General features: G+C 45.8%; 1 protein-coding gene across 1 annotated transcript in view; it reads right to left on the reverse strand.

The window, feature by feature from the left end:
* The window catches only part of ETF1 (eukaryotic translation termination factor 1), a 39,242-nt gene that overhangs the window by 14,129 nt on the left and 8,218 nt on the right, over nt 1-16,895 (reverse strand). The window contains exons 3-4 of the mRNA XM_043490487.1: nt 2,056-2,231; nt 775-914 (exon numbers count right to left, since the gene is read on the reverse strand). Of these exons, the coding sequence (XP_043346422.1) occupies nt 775-914; nt 2,056-2,231 (316 nt within the window). The remainder of the gene's footprint in view (nt 1-774; nt 915-2,055; nt 2,232-16,895) is intronic.

Raw genomic sequence — 16,895 nt, forward strand, 5'->3', positions numbered from 1 at the left:
GGTCAGATAATGTGGAAAAGTATAAATATGCTGAACCATTGGGGGATAGAGGGATCCTCAAAGGAGGATCCATAGTGACCTGCCTATGCCTCAGGAGAAGGTAACTGATAGATAGAGAGAGAGATATATATTATATTATATATAAAATCTGTCATTCATTGCTTTTATAGTAACTGTAAACACAAAGCCATGCTTTTGGTTCAAACAAAGGTTTGAATTAATAAACCTGAATGGCGTGGCTCCAAGTGCATGGTAATCCTCACCCAACATGCTGCACCATTTTCTCCAGCAAAAAGAACTAGGAAAGCTTGGCAGCAAGGTGTGTGTGAGAACTAGTGACATTAGCAGATGCATCTTAACTCTTTTACGAAGCCTCACTTCAAGCATGGCTTTGAATGAAGTCACAGCACTCTGGTGCTAAACAAGTCCTGCCACCAACTCCAAAGAAAAGCCTGTGGATTATACAAACTCAGCCAAGTTATTCACTTTGGTTATTAAGATTAGCTGCAGCAGAGTTTGAGGACACAAGAACTTTGGAACTCTCCATGAGAAAACCCCGATCAACAAATATGCATTTCTGAACACAAGCCAGTTATAAGTCATCCCACAGCATTTACACAGAGAGGCTGGTTTCCTCTGTTAAGATCTACTGCTCTGGGGAGTCTGGATACAAGTACGATATGAATTATTTAGTAAGTCTAGCACGGCTGTTTGAAATGCATCACCATGCTTTGGCTATGGCAAGACCTGTGAGCAGTACACAATCTCTCCTACCTCCGTATGGAATTTGTTGTCGCACAAATACAACGATGTATTGATTGGTTTGAAAGGCTCAAAGTCAATGTTCACTTTCTTTTCTTTTCCTTCTTCTGTCACAATAGTTCCACAGTAAACAACCAGACCATTTGGAGGTACTGTAAAGGACACGAAGTACCATAATTTTAGATCACCAAATATTACATTCAATATCGTTTATAGTGAACACCAGGATTTCAAAGATCTGAGGACATATAGATTTCAAATTTACCCACACACTACTACAGGAGTTACCACCCCCCCCCCCCACTACCCACCCCCCACCTCACTTGTTTCTTCAAGAAACCTGAAGGACTAATTTGTGTGTGTTCTCATCATAGCTACATGGGGAGCAATGCACAAATGCACTTCTAGAAGCTAGCTAAAAGGACTGAGCTTGCCAACAGGAGAGTTATTTATTGGCAACTTGATGAATTATGACGACAAAGTCTTCCCTGGGACCAAGTTAAGAACATGTACCCAGCTGTTAAACCAGCTAGAAGGCAAATATTTATTGTGTGGAAGTGAGTTAAACAGCATCACCCCATAAAAACTCTACCAATTCCTACATGGCAGCTCTCCTACAGCTGGCCTGATCCCATAGCTCTTATTTGTGTGCACAGTCCTACTGGAATCAGACTACTTGCTTGAATAAGAGCTGCACAATTAGACCCTTCTCCAGTGTACACCTTGATGGCAGGCTTTATTTCCTCCCCCAAATTTGCACATCCATGTCACATTTCATACACGGAGAGGCTAAAAGATAAGCCAAGGCCAAGTTAAGCAGGAAAGCATGGATTTAACATTGAAGAAGCCACACCATTTTAAACTGTTAAACTTTCAGAATTGGGCCCACAAAGACAGCCAAAGAAAAAGGCAACCAGGAGCCCACTCATGACAGTGCTCAGAGGTCCTCGCAGTGAGGACTGGGCCCCACTGTGCCGGCCATTGTACCAACATGCTGGAAATTGCATAGGCTTACAAAAGGTGCTAGGGTTTCAAAGCAGTGAATTGGAGGAGTCCCGCCCCTGCCTCCTCCCTGGGTGACTTGCTTTAAACATCTTGATGGCAGGGGAGAAAGTTACTAGTGCAAAGCAGTAGAAGGATGGAGAGAGGCAGCAATAGACAACATGCCTGAACAGCAACTTATGGTCTGCTTTGGCCAGGTTGCTGTAACAGCCCAAGCAAATATCGTAGTAAAGACAGTTTGCCTTGGGGAAATGTTTAGCAAGCAGGAGTCCCACACAGGCGATGTGTTACCTTTGTTATAGAGTTTGAGTCTTTGCTGTACAGACGTAATGGCTCCCAGTACTGAAAGGCGATTCACTCGAGACTTTATGTTTGACGCGGTACCAAACTCATCCGCTAACATTTTTGCCACTCGTGAAATCTGGTCTTTGGGGGGAATGATCAACGAAATCATGCTGGTGCCATTGCTGAGGAAGGAAAAAAATGGGGTTAATCACAGAAATTAAGATAGCACATATTGCTTAGGGTAGGGAGAATATAGGAATGTCTTTGGTACGAACAATGCCCTAGGACTGTGGTTTTCCAACTTTTTTTTCTGGCGACTCAGTTGAAGAAAATTGTTGATCCCCATGACCCAACGGAGCTGGGGATGAGGGGTTTGGGATGTGGGAAGGGCTCAGGGCTCGAGCAGAGGGCTGGGGTGCAGGAGAGGGTCAGGGCTCTGGGCTGGGGGTGGGCATGAAGGGTTTGAGGTGCAGGAGGGGTTCTAGGTTGGGGGGCTCAGAGCTGAGGCATGGGCTTACCTCGGGCAGCTTCTGGTCAGTGGTGCTACTAAGGCAGTGGAAGCGACCAGCAGCAGGTCTGGCTCCTAGGTGGAGGCACACAAGTGGCTCCGTGCATCTCTTGTCTGCAGACACCATCCCCGCCAGCTCCCATTGGCTGGGAGCCAGTGCTTGGGGTGGGGGCAGTGCGTGGAACCCTGTGGCTCCCCTGTCTAGGAGCCTGATCTGCTGCTGGCCGCAGCGTGGCATCAGAACAGGTAGGGACTAGCCTGCCTTAGCCGGGCAGCACTGCCAATGGGACTTAATGGCCCGGTCAGCAGTGCTCACCAGAGCCACTACAATCCAGTGCCTTACATTCTGTTACCCAATACTGGGTTGTGACCCATAGTTTGAAAACTACTGCCCTAGGACAAGATGGGCATGTCACCTCCCCATTCACACTGTGCTCATTCTCCTTCCACCACTCACTGCTTGCTGTCTAATAGGACTAAACTCATCACACAAGAATTTTGGCTCCCTGACTGTGGCACTATTAGCAGATTGGTGTGCTAACAAATCAGCATTTGGATCAGCCCCTGCCAATAAGTAGAGTCAGGAATGTAGATCTGACAGAAGCATGCTTTTCCAACCTGGTCACGGATGTGACCACATCCAACCTGGATGTGGAAATGGAAGGCAAATGAGAACTGTGTAAACAAACGTCACACCTCCACATTTCTCACTGCCGGGTCATCTTTTAATCAGTTCTATTTGTTCTCACAGGACAAAGGCTAAGGAGCAAGATGATCTTAAGCTGGTTTCAGTGCCTCTTTCCACTTCAGTTTTTATACAAAAGTCTGAAGTGAAAATGACTCAGGAAAGAACAGTTTGCAGAGTAACCACAAGCCCCTTCCCATTGCACACAACCATGGAAGCCATTTTAAGCTAATGAGTTTTAAACAAATAGGTACATGATTGCGAAGCAGCTACTAGACTGTGCGAGCATGTCTGCTTGTTCAGTATTGCTACCTCCAAGCGTTCAAAAAAAAAAAAAAATCATGAGACAGGCCCCCTAAAGAGTCACAGATTGGCTTTAAATGGGATTGGGATTCTTTTTTATTTGGTCTTCTGGGTTGAGCCCTCTGGGGTTTACTTTGAACTTCTCTAGCCACAAGGGCTGAAAATTTATTTCTAAATGAAAGTGAGATTCTCTCATAATCCACAGGAATCCAGGAGCTGGGACTTGAAGACAGATACCAAGTATCATGAGGTTCAAAGTCTTGAGAGTTAGAGCTAAGTACAGGGGGCTCCTCTTTTCTGGAGCCCCCATCCCCGTTCTTTTTTAAACTGACCCACTAGTAACTGCCTGGGACGAACAAGAGATGCATGTAGCGTCTAAATGAGTGAACTACCAGAAAAACTGGACATCCCTATATTTTAACTATAATTAGTGTTACTACCGACTTTGCCAAGCAAGAACAGTTTAAGAGCCAGATTGGTTTTTGCAACTCAGTTTGGGAGGGAAAGTAGGTGTAATTTTCTCATCAGCTCTCTCTTCGGATTTTCACGCACTAGCATAGTCCTCCAAAGTGCTTAGCGACAAACACACAAGGGAAGGTTTAAAAAAAAAAAAAAGCATAATTTCCATTAGCCTTTGAATGAACAAGTGTCCTTGGTGTTTTCCAAGACCTACATTTTGGGCCAAGTTTGACCCAACAGCATAAGTTTAAACAAGTCCCTAACCTTAAAAACGACTAATTGGTTTTAAATATCCCTAACCACCACCACACAGAATCCAACAGCTGTGAAGAGTCATTTGCATGCAAGTTATTCCTTGAAGGGAACGTGAGCAAGGGATCTGCAAGTGCAGCTCTGACCTCCAGGTCACAGCTGCCACAGAATACTTCATGCCACTCTTTCAAGCAGTTAACTACCTCACTAAAATGGCATGAACCTGTGGGAGACACAATGGTCTAACACTCCCAGTGTTCTTTAAGAGAAAGGCTGATGAGAATAGGAGCTCACTTCAATGAATGCTACCTTTAGAAAAACAGCTACCTCCTCTGAAAGCACCCTGAGACACCTGGAGACTAGAAATCTCCCTAGTTCACACTATTAGTTGAAAACAATTTATTTGTGGCATGAATTAAGAATAGTCCTACTCCAACAGGGAGGAAGGTTTTTTGCCACATGCAGATCTATACACTTTGTGCCCTCCTTTCTAACGGCAGAGCCTTGGAGATTTCACACAAGTCTGTCTCTCCCTCCTCCACTGAGAGCAGCAATGGGAAAAGATCATAGGCTGATGCAGAAAAGTGCCCTGGTGTAGAACAAAATATGGAGAGAGCACTTAGGAGGTTCCATAAGTGTGCTCCTGGCCCGGTATGAGATCATCCATAACTGATGGATCTTCAGTGAATGGCAGAGATCAGCCTTCACATCCCAACTTCATTGTTCTTTCCCCATCAACCCATGTTCCTCACCTCTTCGCCTAGAATTTCACACACTATCTTAGAGCGTGCCGTTGTTCCTACTCTAGCTTCAGACAAAGATCTGCGATACATAGGTACTGGCACAGCTTGCCCAGTTCCTGCTACCATTCCCTTACAGCTCTATGTAAGCTACAGCAGCAAGCAGATCAGGCAATCCCACATCTTGCAGGCTTCCCTGAGACAGGAGCCATCACTGCATGCTGGATTACCCATCAAATTTCACGCTGGCGTGACAGATTGTTTGGACAACCCATGGTTAAGGGTATTGGGGAAACTACAGTACATTGCCAAATTACCATGCCACCTGTAAATCGTATCTCAACATAGCAGTAAGGAACCCCATTGCAATGAAACACTCATGGCCACATTTAAAACAGACTAGAACATATGAGACAGTGGGTATCTTCCCACTATCTTTGGCCATAATGGCACAGCCGGCTTCAGAGATCCTTGTAGTCGGCTACTGCAGCTAGCAATACAAGAGCAAAGGTGCCTAAAGAGGAGGGAGAATGCACATCGAATTGCTTTCCTCAAGCCAAAGTTTGATTAGCATTAATGCTCTGCTTTATACCCAGGACTTCAATGAATTCTGCCTTCCCAGTTCATGTGAAAGCATGCTAGGTGCTTTCCTCTGATTGGATATGCTTCACTACCATTCACACAGTGAAGGCCATTTCAATGTTAACCGGTTCCTGCAGAATCATGTAAGACAATTTGCCATTAGAAAGGCATTGCACTGAAGCTGGCATGGAAAAACAGACAGCTCAGTTATTCAAGTGTCATTTTCCAGTTTACTGAGCCATCTCTGCCAGACACTACCATGACTATTCAGGTCCACTCAGCAGTTTATGCCGAACAGTCTGCTGCCATCTGCTGGGTAAGTGAGTAAAGCAGCCAAATTACTTTTCATTAAAAAGGAAGGCAAGGAAGGTCAGACAACCCAAATGCAGTAAGTCTTAACATTCTGGGTTCAGAGCGATTTTTTTGCTCTGAAGTACTTTCACTTACCCGAACTGGGATCCATGAATGCTTTTGAGAGACAGGCCCATCAGCTTCTGTAACTTAAGAAAAGGAGTACTTGTGGCACCTTAGAGACTAATAAATTTATTAGAGCATAAGCTTTCGTGAGCTACAGCTCTCTTCATCGGGTAAGTGAGCTGTAGCTCACGAAAGCTTATGCTCTAATAAATTTGTTAGTCTCTAAGGTGCCACAAGTACTCCTTTTCTTTTTGCGAATACAGACTAACACGGCTGCTACTCTGAAACCTGTAACTTAATACTAACTGGACCTAGGAAACTAGAAATCTAGTAAGATGCCAGCTCAAAGCAATAGCTTACCACAGGAAAGCTTTCCTGTCTCAGAGCAATTACATATCTGCAACTCATCATGCTGCTACATGGCCAAGCTATTCCTGTAAATCCAAAATCATATCTGTGAGAAGTCATCTTCAGATAAGCACGGTTCTTTCTGCAGTGATATGCACTGTATCTGGGCTCAGAACAATCACTTTTGCTAGCAACCCTATACTGTCACAGCCAGACTGCCCCAGCACCAGAAGACAAATATTTCTACATACCCCATATTTTACTGGGCCTCTGACTGCTACACCAATTGTGTGTTCTAGACAGAATTATTCTTCAAGTTATGTACAAGAAACTGCAAATTGGGAATCCAGGTAGGAACGTTGTCTAAACAGGGGCACAAAGTCCACCAACTACTTACATGACTATGTAACTGTATTTAATACCTAGATGGCATGTGGCAAGGCATGAACCCCCTACTGTAGCTGCAAATAGCTGTGCTCCACCAAGTGTTTGCTACAATAAACTTTTCAATACAGTGAAATTTAAGTATCAATGCCTTGGCATGAGACATGAAAGTTGTTTGATTTAATGAGTGTTCAGACTGGTTGCTAAAAGCATGCACCACTGTTTTACAACTCCAGCTGACTCTCAGTTACCTTCCCCCTCATAGCCACCCATGAAAGACCAAGACTGAAGAGAGATTCCCTCCTACTTAGCTACACATGGGACTTTTCATTTAACTGAAAACAGTGATTTTAAGAATTCCCCTGATTTTAGTGTACCACAACAAAAGCTATGCTAGACCTGCTAGAAGGATGATACTAAGGCCCTTTGTACCAGGCATTTGTAAGCCATTAGAGATAGTGTCTCCTGTTAACGGGCAGGTCAGTTTGACTACACAGCAGCTTTCCGGTCATCCTCTCAATGGCATCTGTTCATCTGCAGTCACAGTTCAGCAGCGATATCACTGCACTCAGTCTGAAGTACTCTGGGACATTTGCTCCACAAAGAGGTGGGCGCCTCTGGAGCATGCACGTAGAGAAGTAGCAGATGAGACAATGAACTTGGGATACCCTGCTGTGCAGAGGACCAGCCACACACACATACTAGGGGGCTCTGAGTTTGAAACCCTTCCTCCATCATTTCAGGTTTGAGGCTCCAACATGATCCTATGACACAACTGCCAGGAATTGAGTCACTAGGACAGTGTAACATGACTTCTATTCTCCCTATACACGGCAAGTTGTTTTAAGGTTTTAAACTGTAAACTCCGAGGGAGTCTTATTCCTAATCCTGGCGTCTTATTACAATCATGGAATTTCTATATGGCCACATGGTGCTATACAAGAGGAGTCTAATAACTGTAGGAACACATGAGGGTTAGCGTTAACACTTGCCACTCCCAATAATGGATGTGCTCTATTAGGTCATTAGCCAAGTTCTGCAAAGCAAAAAATGAAAAACTGAGCAGCACAGATTTGTGCCCTGCTGATCAGGCACAGAGGCATTCAGCAACAGCTTGCACTTAAAGATATTCCTGCTCCCCATAAAATCCTCTTGCACCTCCCAGTCGGAGTATCCCCAAGTGCCTCATCCATCTCACTGCAACCTCTGGGGGCTGTTGTGGAATCTGCAGGGCCAGAAAAAATGTCTTCTGGGCTCTCGTGTGAAGCAACAGTGGAACTTCCAAAGCAGACATTTTAGACAATTAGTTTGGCATGGCTGTGCTGAATATCCAGCTTGGGGAGCTGCCATTCCAAGCTGTGCTCGTTTCTGTGTCTTTTCTAGTCAGTCTGAAGGAAGAGCACAGCCACCATATGAATGTTCACAAGACAAGTGGGACGCTGCATTGGAGTGAGCTGCCTTCTGTACTTGTAAAAGGTTACTTTAATTACTATTGGCAATTGAGCTTCCTGGCAGAGGTGGCCATCTTGCTGAGAAGGGATTTGGTTTCTAGGCAGAGCTGAACAGGTTTTCACATTTTCAAGTTTCAATGGATAAGCCAAGCTGGCAATCAGTTTAGTCTCTTCCAGAAGGGGTCCACACAGCCTCCCAAACAGCATCACCTCAGCAAACTGGCTGCCTCTTGCCCTAGACTCCAATGAGGTTTGGTACCGCACAGATCATTCGTAGTGACAGCGATTCTTACCTCAGCACCTTTCAGAGAGCTAGGAGAGCAAGCAGCGATCACAGGTGGAAATCTGAGGAGCAAGGCTCACTCTAGGCTGCCGTACTGACCTGATGCTGGCAAGGGAGGATAACTGTTTATAACCAACCTTGCTACATAAAATAGGAGTTATACTGAAGTATCAGAAGAACCTTTGTTAGATACCACAGAAAAAGCAACTGAGCAGTAGCTGTTCCACAACAGACAGTTTTACTCTACCACCACAAGGTGTAATGAGCTGATATCAACAAACGTAAAGAATGCCAGTAGTCAGAGCTGGTGAAGAGCTGTGTGGAGCTCGAAAGCTTGCCCTTTTCACCAACAGAAGTTGGTCCAATAGAAGATATTGCCTTCACCCATCTTGTCTCTCCAATAACTAAATGCTGTCAGTCAAGTGCAGAGTTGGCTTGCTTTAGTTGAAGGTAATAAAAGCTGGGAGCAATGTTCTCAAAGGGCTATTCTAAGCCCTTATTTCTTTAACTGTAGGAGACTGCAGAGAGCCTACCACAAAAAAGATGTGCAGATAAGTGATCCCAGATACATACTGTAGCTCGAAGACTTGCTATTGAACTGTCAAGCCCAAACACTGCTATCAGAAGAGTCGCCTTCCTGGATGTACAAGTGTATTTTCTCCCTCCGAAAGTGACTACAGAATACAAGCAAAGTCCCTCCATGTTTAATGTGGTGGCAACGGGCTGGGCAGAACTACTCCCCACTACCATACATAATTGACTTACAGGTTACACCTCACTGAGGCACATGTCCCATAGCCAAATGGGAGATTGATGGAAGCTGTGTACTGAAAGTTTCAGTCAGTACTGCATGTTCATCCAGATGTCCACACTTCTGAATGATCAATAGGCACCACTGGCCTCCATGTGTTTGAGGCTCAGCAAATGTCCATTAAATTCAAGAATCCAATACGGCAAAAACAAGGAATGCTACATTAGTGGGGGGAGGAAGGCTCAGAAAAGGCAGGATTCTGCAAATATACAATATCTGGAAACTCACTGACTTGACACTGCCTTGCCTCTCCCATGCCATACTGCCACAGCTGCAGTGAGGCCCCAGAGCTTGATCCCCTTGCTCAGGAGCTGCTGGCAGTCCTGTAAGGCCTCCTCCTTTCCTTTGGAATGCTCTGGCCTCCCGAAGGTCTGAAATACCCTGAATTTGCTGACCTTCCCGGCACAAAGAAGAGACTGCGTTGGACTGGTGTTTAGTGGGAAAGTATAACACATGTTGACCACGTGGCTCAGAATCAAAGGATTTATGGCAGGGTGGGAAGAAGAGGTGCTGCGCCGCTCTGGCAGAGTTTTACTTTAACTTTACATTTCTATGCTCAGAGTGCTGGATGGGTGTTCAATGTGGATTTTGCATAAACAAGTCTCAATAAAATCATTGCTAGTCTTGGTTTTCTTGTTAAACCCGTCTTATACACATACCATTTTACTGAATACCGATAGTCACCGTCAACTAGGCAATGCCCCAATTCTGTTCAGTCTGTTTTCTGCACCTAGCATTATAGGATGAGTACCTGACAATGCTATCCTACCTACATGGCACCCTGAAAGTCATGTTTTGGGAAGCATGCAGACAGGGCAAGCATTTCCCAGATAGGCACCAGCACTGCCACAGAAACAAGGAGAGGCAGTGTCAAGTAGCCACTGCCCAAACCCATTCAGGATTTGATAGACCAACATCACTTTGAAACGCACCCAATAATAGAAAGCCTGGCTCAATCTTCAAGGAGCTAGTATATTCTGTTGCCAAAGAGTAACTAAACACAACTTCCAAGAAGAGAAGTGAAAATGCTTTCTACAAAACTGGCCCTTCCTGAGGTGGTCTCAGCCCATCAGGAACTGGCAAAATGCCATGTGATCCATTCCAAGTAATCAGAATCTTGAAATGTCCCTTGAGCAGCAGACAAATGATTCACAGATATCTAAGGAGAGCCAAGAAATTAGCTAACAGTTTGGACAGGGCAAGTTTCAAGCAGCAACTGATGGGCCCCAAATACAGGTTGAGTTCAAACCCAGGTCATCTGGAGCATTTACTCACTGTAAGTGACAAATGTTTTGCACCTCTCAATATAGACTCAGTAAGAGCCCCATGTTCTCTTGCATCAATACATTACCGTTTGTGTGGGTTTCTCAAGTGCACCAAGATGCAAAGCACTACCGCATGTTCTGCACAGCGTCCTTTCAAAGGAAGGCTGCGGGAGATGCCTGTGCAGCATCTTCGTTGGACCATGTGGAATGCGCTACTCAACTACCGAGAAAAGGGCCAGTTGCTAGGTGGAAGGAAGTTGGGATCAAGTATCTGATAGCAGCTGGGAAAGAGAAGGACCCTCTGCTTGGGATTGTGGTGGCAAAAGTATGATCTGTTCCTTCTCTAACTGTTGCTCTGGGTGTAAGGAGGGAGAACTGGAATTAGAAGGAAATGGAATTCCTTGCCCTGAAAGGCACTTCTGATATGTGCAAAGCTAGTACCTCAGCTGCCCTGTAGTACCCCACTCCACCCTGTGGCAAACTGGAACAGCTTAGAAGCACTGAAGGGAGTTGCAATGCTTAACAGCATTGTGGACTGAAGTGACAGCTTGGGCCCAGCCTCCCACAACATAGTTCTCACCCTGTAAACTCAATCCCTGCTTTTATTCAACCCCATGTGCCAGATTAGGCAACATTAAACAAAGATGCCACACCGAGGATCATTTGGATTGTCCAACCTCCCCCACTTCCTCTATCTCACCAAGGACTGCCTCAGGTAAGAGATGGTCCCACCCCATGGAGGGGAGTTCTGGAGAGAAGCTGCGGGAACAGTCACCAGCTGCTGCACAACCCTTAGATGCAAGCTGGGGAGCCAAGCACTGAGACTGACAAGCAAGAGACACCAAGTGGCAAGGCTCTTCTCTCCCAACCCCTTGTCTAGGCAGGGACCCCACTCCGACCTGTGGGAGAGAGCCCCACAAGGATGAGACAGGTGGCTGTCGAGTGAAGGAGCAGAGGCGAGACTGCTTACACTCAGTGAGATGCTACCCAGAGGCAATGCTTCCCCTGAGCAGCTGCTGGCCTGCTGCAAGCAATGACTCCTGCACTCAGCATGCATGGCTCATCTGCGGGAGGGGGGAAGAGAGGAGAGGAGGTGATAGAAGAACAAGGTCATGTACCTCCTCATACTTTCATCCAGCAGGAACTAGGCCCGGTGCCACTGCTGGGCTCTTGTAACATGTCAGACCCACCATCTCCCCTGTGAAGCCTCTAGTTTGGCCTCTTCTCTTCGCCCACCCCTCTGGCGGTCCCTAAGCTGCAACTGTTGCTCTGAAAACTTCTGCCACAGCTCATCTCCTCACTAGATCCCAACTCAGGTAATGCCATTTTGCTGCCATGAATGCCCTACCATTCCAGCAGACTATGGCATTTTTGGCTGCCCATGTACTGCTGCAGAGCACTGACGTATGATGGTAAGGAACCACTGATCTGCCCGTGATAACTGCACTTCATTGGTGGGTAAAGTGCTCTCTCTATATCCCCTAGCTCCCACACAGGGGAGCAGAAGCTGAATTAGTTACTGCCACTTTGCTGTATTCACCTTTCAGCCAAGGATTTCAAAGCATCAAGGTATGGGCATGTTCTGAGCAGAACCTTGCAGGCCTGGAGAACCAGGGTTCTCCTGGAGCAGTGAGGCAGATATTGGTAACCCATGTGAACATTTTTATACTTCAGACACTTATGACTCACTAGCAGACTTAGTTCTGCCACCATACTCTGCCACCAATTACTGTACTTTCCAAATTCAAAAGATTTTAGCTGCACTACACTATTAGGCCAGTCAGTTTGGAGCAAGATGTATCCTGAATGACTGGAGCAAGAAGGCCAGATTTGCATATTCAGATGTTTAGGCCTCAGGGGTACACAGGGAATAGCGAAGTGACTGCAAAGTACTCACCAGTAAGCACAGCAAGTTGTCCCCTTCTCAGTTTCCCACTCCGACCTCTCACTGTGTCTATCTTTCAGATAAGTCAGTTTCAGTCATGATCTGTTGGTGAATGATGCTCTGTGCAAGAACCATGCTGTTTGGTAGTGCTTCATGCACCATTGTGAAGGAAGATTACAGGGCACAGAGGTCACTCCAAATGCTTCTCTTCAAGCACTTTCCTTGACATCATGTGGTGTAGTTTTCCCAAACCCAGAGGCATCAGAGCTTGGCAATCAGATGCACCCCAGAGAGTTCTTTACACTGATTGCCAATGCATCAGCTATGAAAGACATGCAGCAAGCTGTCCTGGAGCTCATCTGCACAGTTAGCATAGCTCAATAGAAAAGTTAAGAGCAGGGGAAGGAAAAAGCTTGAAGAAACACTTCTGGAATTGACAGGCAAGGAAGGCAATGGGCAAATGGCCAGCTCCCCTTGACAGTTACACACACGGCACAAGGAAAACTGGTGTCCTGGAAGACTAGTTAGAACAGGGGTCTTGGACACCCACCCCATGGATTTATATTTATCCAGTTCCATGACATACTGCAGAAGGCAAGCTCTTATTTACAAGAGCGTAATGCTGCCTTAGAAAGAACCAGCTCCCAGGGGTGAATCACAGCCACTCAGCATTTGCATATTTAACTCCTAAGCCTAAGGACAACACAAGGGCCAGCATCCAAGTAACCTAGCTGCACAGTTGGGTAACAATACACATGACCAATAAGCCAAGAGCAAGCGTAGTACTCAATGTATGCCATCACTCTGAGTAACTAGAATCATTGTGGATAGTTCTCTGAAAACATCCACTCACTGTGCAGCGGCAGTCAAAAAAGTGACCAGAATGTTGGGAATCATTAGGAAAGGGATAGATAAGATGACAGAAAATATTAGATTGCCTCTATAAATCCATGGTATGCCCACATCTTGAATACTGCATGTAGATGTGGTCACTTCATCTCTAAAAAGATATATTGGAATTGGAAAAGGTTCAGAAAAGGTCAACAAAAATTATTAGGGGATGGAACAGCCGCCGTATGAGGAGAGAATAATAAGATTGGGACTTTTCAGCTTGGAAAAGAGACAACTAAGGGGGGATATGATAGAGGTCTATAAAATCATGACTACTGGGAAGAAAGTAAATAAGGAAGTGTTATTTACTCTCTCAGAACACAAGAACTAGGGGTCGCCAAATGAAATTAATAGGCAGCAGGTTTAAAACAAACAAAAGGAAGTCTTTCTTCACACAACGCACCATCAACCTTTGGAACTCCTTGCCAGAGGAGGTTGAAGGCCAAGACTAACAGGGTTAAAAAAAGAACTAGATAAATTCATGAAGGATAGATCCATCAATGCCTATTAGTCAGGAGGGGCATGGATGCAAAACCATGCTCTAACCTACCGGTTCTCAAACTGAGTCAGGACCTCAAAGTAGATCAGGACCCCATTTTAAGGGGGTTGCCTGGGCTGGTGTTAGACTTGCTGGGGTCTGGGGCTGAAGACTGAGCCCCACTGCCCTGGGTGGCAGGACTCAGGCTTTGGCTTCAGCCAGCCCTCCTTAGCACTGAAGCTCATGGCCTTTGGACCACCCACCCAGGGTGACAGGGCTCAGGCAGGCTCAGGTCCCCCATCGTGGGGTCTTGTAGTAATTTTTGTTGTCAGAAGAGGGTTGCGGCGCAATGAAGTTTGAGAATTTAACCTGAAGTCTGGCTACCAAAAAAGGGACATACCCTATGCAGTCTTTCTGCAAATACTCCTTCTCATCAAGAGTGGGCCAGCTCACACAAGATACATTTAGCCCTCCCTTCAGCCTGGGCTAAACAGCTCATAGCTTTGATGGGCTCTCTGGTCGAAGATGGCCAACATCAGGATTCATAAAGCACTCTTTATACACGCATCCGATGAAGTGAGCTGTAGCTCACGAAAGCTTATGCTCTAATAAATTTGTTAGTCTCTAAGGTGCCACAAGTACTCCTTTTCTTTATACACTGTAACTGAAGTAGCTGTTTAGCAATCCAATTAGAACACAGAACACAAGAGTAACCATAACATAAGGAAGTCTACTTTCATTGGTGCCTCTTAGCTTGAAGCACAAAGGGATCTGTTAACAGGACAAGTTTATTAGGAACAAGGGAAACTGACATGGAGAGCTCATGCTGACTATCAGTGTTAGTCCTCTATCTTTTCTTCAAGAGGAAAGTGTCTCTTGCTAACCTGCAACATCTCTTTAACAGGTCAATAGCCATTACTCTACCTCCTACAGAGCTCATAGCAGCAGGACACTGTATGCAAAGGCAGAGAGATTTACAGAGACTCCAAAAATCTGACTAATGGGACAGGAATTAGGTTAATGATGATATGTAACTTAAGTTATGGAGTCTAAAGCTTCTCCTTAAGGTTAATAGTTATCATAAGTTGTATGACTTTTAATGCACTTCTCTCATCTACCAGAGCAGTAACTTTTCAGAGAATTCGCTAGAAGCTAAGCAACCTCTCTCAAAGAACAGATTTAGGTGAGCCTACAGGAGAAATAGAAAACATAGAACTCTTCTCACATGCTGCAGACTTGACTGAGGGACCCTCAGCCCAAAACAAGAGACTTATTTTCCCTTCAGTAAGGTAAATCTCATGTAGTGTTCCTGGTGGATAAATGTCTAATAGTTGGGACCTAACTCAAGCCTTCTCTCTCAGGTTGAATATGGAGTCATTTACTTTGGAACCGCCCCAACCCTGATGCAAGAACAGGCAAAGGGGTTTATTAAAGGTGAACCCACCACGTTACAATTCCAGATTCCTCTGTTCAGTGCATGGGAGGGGTTGCATGGGAGGACGCCTAAAGCTTGATGCTTGGAAGCAGAAATGCTCCGAGACTGTGCAGACGGGAGTACCTTTATCTCCTTCCTGCACTCCTCTGGCCACATAAACATTCCAGAGTCCCGTTTCCCTCCCCACTCACCCCACCAAGCCTCAAGACAGATTGTGATAGGGGCTGCAAATCCCTCCAGCCCACAGAGGGAGACAGGGAAGACTAGAGGGCTTGGAAAGTAGCCCTAGTTAATGTGCATATTGTCACACTCTTCTCCCAAAGTCCTGCTGCGGGATGACAGTTGTGTCCTGTTTGCAGTCAACTTTTTACTGCATTTTTTAAAATGCAGCCTGTTCCTCCACCCCCACTCCAAATGCCATTAGATATGCTTTTCCTTCCTGCCTTCCCATCTTGGCACTCTCTTTTCCTCTGCTATTACCAGTGTCCATCCTTCCTCCCCATCACCTTAAACCCATTTTGTTCCCCACCATATATTGCCTTCTACACCTCCCTCCCCTGAATTTTCAACCCTGCTCTTCTAACTTTGCTAATCTCTCCTTGTCCATTTCCCACTCAAACCTACCCCTCACAGAGTGAGCAGTTTGTCACCTAATGTCCACAGGATTACATCACAATAAGTGGCTATATAGCTCAGGGGCAGCGCCTAGGTGATACACCAAACCACACTGCCCTAGGAGTGCTGGGATTCCTATCAGGGTGCCATCCCCAGACAACTTTGTAGCCTTTTTCATACAGATACTTCCCTCCCACCTCTGGCTGCTGTTCTATGTGATCCTCTCCCCTCCCAAAGCTCTTCCATTTGCTGCATGAGTGGTCTCTGCTAACCCAGCCTTCCCCAGTCTCAAATTTCAGGTTCTCCTCAGTGAGCAGTCCACTGCTGGCCTCTATTGCTCAGTTTGCCCTGCTGCAGCAAGGTAAAGCCTATTGGATTTTTTTAAAAAAAGAGTTTCACAGCTACCCCTGGGGGATGCCCAGCAGCAGAACCAACGGACAAGGCTCTGGTCAGTTTGCACTTTGCTGCATTTCGGTAGAGTTCTAAGCAGCAACAGCACAGGAGCTGGATGGCTGCAGTGCAGGCTCAGGAAGACAGAACTGCTTACACTCCCACTCACTTTTGGGAGCTTTTCCACAAACACAAGGGACGCTAAGAGGAAAGCTTAGATTCTGCGGAAACGGATAACATTCAGGGAAAGCTGCAGACTCAGGACTGGGAAAATTTCCTATTCAACTGGACAGAGTGAGTTTTCCAGCTCCCACTCACCAGGATCCAGAGGTGGGGGTAGGGCCAAGATGGAAATGAGGATGCCAATTCAGGCTGCAAGGGCTTTGCTTGTGGGGAGAGTGCCAGAAGAGTGTGCACAAATGAGAATGTTACTGCAGTTTGTTCCTTCTTAAGCTTGGCCTCCACTTGCATGTTTATCAGTATAACTGTCAGGTTTTTTTGGGGTTTTTTTGGGAGGAAGGTGGAGTTTACTGAAATAGCAATATCAGTACAAACCCTCATGTAGATGCAATTATACTGATATAAAGGTGCCTAATACCAATTCTCCTACCCATCCGCCCAACACAGAAATAACCAGGGGGGATCCACACTAGGGAGCGCTGTA

This window comes from Dermochelys coriacea, chromosome 8 (genome assembly GCF_009764565.3).
Source record: "Dermochelys coriacea isolate rDerCor1 chromosome 8, rDerCor1.pri.v4, whole genome shotgun sequence".
Lineage (NCBI taxonomy): Eukaryota > Metazoa > Chordata > Testudines > Dermochelyidae > Dermochelys > Dermochelys coriacea.